This window comes from Nicotiana tabacum, chromosome 22 (genome assembly GCF_000715075.1).
Source record: "Nicotiana tabacum cultivar K326 chromosome 22, ASM71507v2, whole genome shotgun sequence".
In the NCBI taxonomy this organism is placed as follows: domain Eukaryota; kingdom Viridiplantae; phylum Streptophyta; class Magnoliopsida; order Solanales; family Solanaceae; genus Nicotiana; species Nicotiana tabacum.
The window spans coordinates 141,440,678-141,447,088 of record NC_134101.1 but is presented as its reverse complement, the minus strand read 5'-3'; the positions used below and the strand labels follow the sequence as shown (position 1 = coordinate 141,447,088).

Below are 6,411 nucleotides of genomic sequence, written 5' to 3'. Positions count from 1 at the left end.
TTCACAGAGGTACCATGGTGCACTTGAGTCTCTGTGGTACGAAAGGGCTGGTGGTCGGGACAGATGACCGGGTAAGTCGCAAGTTTTGGCACAAGTATCTTGTTACACCTTGTGTATTCGATGTTATCATGTAGTAAAGGGGATAATTTGATAGGAATATAATTTCAATGAGATATTTAAATGATGCGATAGTTATACGTTAAGATTGGAAGTCATTTGAGTAGTGATTAAAAATTCGACAAAGATCGCCGCAAGTCATGGGTTTTAAATTTCACTGAAATTTGGATAAAATGTTGATGAGCTTTTATCTCAATATACTAGGAGTTATGGCGTGTTCTACCCACCGAATCGAAGGTCTATGAGTCTAGTTTCCAACTCAATAAACCGTTCGTTAATACAACTTTGGAGTAGAGGGATATTAACATTTTCGTACAGGGGTGCACACTGTTACGGGAACAATGTGCTTAGTCGGTTTTGATTAAAAATATTTTTATTTAAGTCAGTTTTAAAACAGAACTCCTGCGTTTTATCCTCTCCAAAACAGAACCTAAAACCTAGGGATTTCCTCTCAAACTCCTCCCATCCATCTAGCCAATCATAATGACAATTTAGTCATCCTCAAGATGGAGAACACCATGGTAACTTCGGAATGGTGAATTCCTCGGTATTTCACTTTTCCTAGGAAGACTCTGCCTTGAAGTAATCTCAAATTTAAAGTAATTCTGGTCACATAAGGTGTGATTTAACTTCCTCTTTGATCTTTGTAAACTTCTACCATAATAATTCCTAAGAAATAGTTGAAACCTCTATAGAAATGTTCTTGATTTTTTTAAGAAACCTTTCTTAATATGGCTTGATTGTTGGGGATGTTCTATATGGTTTTATTGTGTTGTTTAGATCTGTGAAGACATGGATGGAATCGTGTCTATAAGGAGATGTAGTAAATTAAAAATTTGGTGGTGTGCTGGGGGAGGAAATTAAACTACAAAAGAATCTACAAATTCATAGCCGCAAGTTGTTCGCGTAAATGTCTAAATGAAGAATTATGTAACATATGAGCTTGAATTTGATATTAAATTGTTCGTATTATGTAGGAAATCATTTTTAAGGCTTTCGAGGTCTCGGAAATCCTATATAACTCCATCGACAAGGTATGTAGGGCTTTCGCTATACTTTTCGGCATGACTAGAATTCGAATAAACAATTTATCGAATTGTTTTGTCGGATTCGAGTAATTTCACCTTCAACTTATAAATATGCTTAGAACTTATCCTTTCTCATAGATTGCTTACTTTAGAGAATATCTATGAAGTCTCAGTTTTCCTTGTTCCTTGCTTAAAAAGAACTAGAGCCTTTTTACTCGTTCTCCTTTCGACGTTCATATAAATCATGAATAAGTAACACTTACTTCAAAGGTACTCATAATACATAACTCTCATGTTCTTAGTACTTGTTGGCTCGTAGTTGAAAATTAAATATTTTAGCGACAACCATGATAGTCGGGGAATAATGATGATAGGCCACTTCGACTCTTCTTAGAATACGCCTTTTAAGGTTAGTTTCGCATTGCACTTATATAATTCACAATTTAATATATGTATATATTTACTTTCATTACCGAGCCGTACTATAGATGGCCGGGTATGACACCTATTGTGTAACCACTGATCAGTTGGAATTACCGAGCTTCACGTGGCCGGCTACGATTCTACTGAGTCTTTATTATGGCCGGGTATGTTATGGATATTATAGCCCCACAGAGGGATATATTATTATATAATGTGATATATTATAAGTAGCGATAGTGAGCGACGATTCCACGAGCATATATTTAAATCCATGTTGAATTTTAGTTTCCTATCGAGGCTAGTTTCAAAATTCAAATTGTCTCTATATCTCTTCTCTTGTTAATTACATTTTTCATGTTACACTTGTCGCCCTACATATTCAGTACATATTTCATACTGATGCTTTTTTATTCGATGTGTTCATGCCCACAGGTTTGGATAGACAGAGCGGTGTGCCTCCTCAGTAGGACCCCAGGATCAGCATTGGGTTTCGCACTCCACTTCTTCGGAGTTGCTGACTTTGAGTCCATAGGTACTATTACAGATGTATATGTGTAATTTTAGGCATGTCGGGGGTTTTGTCTCGTCCTGTTCAGATTATCTTACACTCTTAGAGGCTTGCAGACTAGCGGTCATTGCATATATATATATATTGTGTGTGGCCTCATCGGCCTTCTAGATAGCTGTTATACTGTTGTTGCAGCCTTGTTGGCCTAGATCATATATATATATATATATATATATATATATATATATATATATATATATATATATATATATATATATATATATATATATATATATATATATGTCGTTTTGGGCTCTTCTGCCTACAGGTTATTATATTTCAGATCATATCTCATGGTTGGTTCGCTCGGGCCTTCGGGCATCGGGTGCCAGCCATACCTCCCAAGATTGGGGTATGACAAACTTGGTATCAGATCAGGTCAGTCCTAGGGAGTCTGCAAGCCGTGTCTAGTAGAGTATTGTTTATGGTATGTTGTGCACCACACTTATAAACATGAGGCTATTGGGCATGTAGGATTATTATTTTCTTTTTGATTTAGATTGTGCAATAGAGCCTAATCATAATGGTTCATTCCTAATACTCTTTTTGTTTAGATGCCTAATACTACGAGACGACAAATGGCTATGAAATTTATTCAGAGGTTGGATGAGGAGGCGGGAAAGGGCACAAGTCAGGTGCCACCTACTAATGTAGATCAACATGAGCCACAGAATGAGGTTGATTCTCAGGCTTCTGGGGCAGCACCCCCACCATCCCCGGAAGGGCGTAGAGGAGCTAACATACCTCCAGTCCCTCTCCTAGTTGTTTCTGATTAGGACCTAGACATGCGGAGTTCTGTACAATTGCTGACTCTAATAGTGACCTCCCAGTCCCAACACCAGACCATCGGTATTGTTGATAGGTTTGTGAGTGCGAGAGTTCGGGACTTTATCAACTTGGATCCTCCAGTATTTACAGGGGTTGATCCTAATACTGACCCACATGATTTTCTAGATCTTATGCAACGGACCTTACAAATTATACATGCCACAGATGTTGAGTCAGTAGAGTTTACTTCTTATAGAATACGTGATATTGTTGTGACATGGTATGAGACTTGGAAGCAGACTCGGGGGCCTAATGTGCCACCAATGACATGGAAGGAGTTCTCTGAGGCATTTTTTCAGCAATATTTTCCAATTGAGCTTCGAAGATCCCGACGAGATAGGTTCGTACACTTAGAACAGGTTAATATGAGAGTTCGGGAATATAGCATGTAGTTCAACTCTTTGGCAAGGTATGCTCCTACGATTGTTGCTGATATGAGTGATTGGGTAGACCAGTTTGTTAGTGGTTTGGGGGCACACTTGATAAATGAGTGCACTACAGTTTCTCTAAACCAAGGAATGGATATTGCCTGTATTCAAGCATATGCACAGGGTCTAGAGGATCGCAAAAGGCAACAATGAGCCAATCGAGAGCATGATAGAGGCCAGCAGAATAGGGCGCGGTTCGCAGGTAATACAAGAGAGTTTCGAGGTAGATTTAGGCCACAGTTTCCTAGGCGTCCTTCTTATCCGGTAGCCAGTGCGCCACCACAGTTTCAGGGACAGCGACATGATCGAACCACTTATTTTGGTCCAGGTCAGAGTTCACGGACCCCAGGTCCACAGTTTAGAGGCGAGTTCAGTCAGATGAGGCCTCAGTTTTCTAGATGTGATAGATATGGCCTAAATCATTTTGGACCATGTCGCCAGGGTTCTGATGCATGTTATTCATGTGGACAACCAGGTCATATTATGAGACATTGTCCGATGACAGGTGGAGGTATGGCTTAGCCGACGGCATCTGCAGGGGCTTCTTCTTCTTCGGTACGTCCTCCTAGGCAGAGTATGCATACATCAGTTGGCAGGGGTAGGGGAAGATTTAGAGCTTCTGGTTCAGGAGGTCAGCAGAATCGCATATATGCTTTATCGAGTCGTCAGGATTTAGAGTCATCTCCGGACGTGGTTACAAGTATATTATCCGTCTTTTCTATCGATATGTATGCCTTGATAGATCTTGGTTCTACATTTTCGTATATTTCCCCCTTTGTTGCTAGTAAATGGGATAGAGAGCCTGAATTGTTGCATAAGTCATTTGAGGTATCTACACTAATGGGTGAGTCTGTTCTAGTTAGACGGGTATATCGAAGTTGTGACGTGAAGATTCATGACCGCCATACGTTAGCTAATTTACATGAGCTAGAAATCGTTGACTTTGATATCATTATGGGTATGGATTGGTTGGCTTCTTGTTATGCCAATGTATATTGCTGGACAAAGATTGTTCGTTTTAATTTTCCAGGTGATCCTATTATTGAATGAAAAGGTGATGTTGTAGCTCCTAAGGGGAAGTTTATTTCTTACCTTAAAGCTCGAAGGATGATTTTGAAGGGCTACATCTATCATTTGGTACGAGTGCATGATATGGAGGTGAAATCTCCAATCCTCCAATCGGTTCTCGTCATGAATGAATTTCACGATGTATTTCCTGATGAACTTCCTGGTTTCCCCCCGAAAGAGAAATCGACTTTGCTATTGATGTGCTTCCAGATACTCAGCCAATATCTATTCCTCCATACATAATGGCTCCTACTGAGTCGAAATAATTGAAAGCCCAGCTGAAGGATATTCTGAATAAGGGCTTTATCAGGCCCAATACTTTTCCCTGGGGTGGACCAGTGCTGTTTGTTCGTAAGAAGGACGGTTTGTTAAGAATGTGTATTGACTATCATCAGCTCAACAAAGTGACTATCAAGAACAAGTACCTCTTACCCAGAATTGATGATTTGTTTGATCAGTTATAAGGTGCCAAGTATTTCTCAAAGATTGACCTCCGATCCGGCTATAATCAGTTGCGAGTTAAGGAGAGAGATATTCCAAAAATGGCTTTTCGGACTAGATATGGCCATTATGAATTCCTTGAGATGTCTTTTGGTCTTACTAATGCACCAGCAGCTTTAATGGATTTAATGAATTGGGTTTTCAAGCCATTTCTAGATATATTTGTAATTGTTTTCATTGATGATATTCTGGTATATTCTCGATCAGAAGTAGAACATGGGGATCATTTGCGTGTGGTGTTGCAGACTTTGAAAAATGAGAAATTATATGCTAAATTCCCCAAATGTGAATTTTGGTTGAATTCAGTGGCTTTCCTTGGGCATATCGTTTCCGATAAAGGTATTAAGGTAGATGGTCAGAAAATTGAAGCAGTACAAAACTGGCCTAGACCTACAACTCCTACGGAAGTTCGTAGTTTCTTGGGCTTAGCTGGTTATTATCGGAGATTTGTTGAGAACTTCTCTTCTATTGCTGCTCCCATGACAAAATTGACACACAAAGCCGTTAAGTTCCAATGGTCTGATGCATGTGAAAGGAGCTTTCATGAGTTGAAGAAACGCTTAACATCAGCACCTGTTCTAGCACTTCCGGAAGGATCTGAAGGTTATGTGGTATATTGTGATGCATCCAGGGTTGGATTGGGATGTGTTCTAATGCAGCATGGAAAAGTTATTGCATATGCTTCGAGGCAGTTGCGGAAGCACGAATACAATTATCCGACTCACGATATTGAGTTAGCAGCCGTTATATTTGCCTTAAAAATATGGCGTCATTATCTTTATGGTGTTCATGTGGATATCTATACAGATCACAAAAGTTTACAATATATATTTAAGCAGAAAGAGTTGAACTTGAGACAAATGAGATGTCTTGAATTGCTGAAGGACTATGATGTGGATATTTTGTACCATCTGGGCAAAGCAAATGTGGTAGTTGATGCGTTGAGTCGCAAATCTATGGGCAGCTTGAAGCATGTAGAAGTTGGGAAATTAGAAATGACTAAGGAGCTATATCGATTGGCTAACCTAAGTGTGCGGCTACATGATACAGGTGACCAGGGTGTAGTAGTCCAAAATATTATGGGGTCATCACTGGTAGCTGAGGTAGAAATACGTCAATTTAAGGATCCGGAGCTAGTAAAGATTAAAGAGAGCATCCCTTTTCAGAAGAAGCAGTTGTTCGAGCAATCTGATGATGGAATTCTAAAATATAAAGGCCGATGGTGTGTACCTAATGTTGGGGAGCTTCGTAAGCAAATTATGACAGAGATGCACCAGTCTCGGTACTCAGTTCATCTTGGTTCAACCAAAATGTATCATGATCTTCGTCAGCTATACTGGTGGAATGGCATGAAGAAAGATATAGCCATATTTGTGGCTCAGTGTCCCAACTACCAGCAGGTTAAAACTGAACACTAGAAACCTGGAGGGCTACTTCAAAATATTGAGAT

At 39.6% G+C, this 6,411-nt stretch overlaps 1 protein-coding gene across 1 annotated transcript; it reads left to right on the top strand.

Annotated features, from left to right (window-relative positions):
• Positions 1-3,968: 3,968 nt before the first annotated feature.
• On the top strand, positions 3,969-4,442 carry LOC142176083 (uncharacterized). The gene has a single exon (XM_075243149.1). It carries the CDS (start codon positions 3,969-3,971, stop codon positions 4,440-4,442), a length of 474 nt encoding a protein of 157 aa, XP_075099250.1.
• The last annotated feature ends 1,969 nt before the right edge of the window (positions 4,443-6,411 follow it).

Coding starts and splice junctions, on each gene's coding strand:
- LOC142176083 (XM_075243149.1), top strand. CDS start 3,969: ATGCATACATCAGTTGGCAGGGGTAGGGGAAGATTTAGAGCTTCTGGT.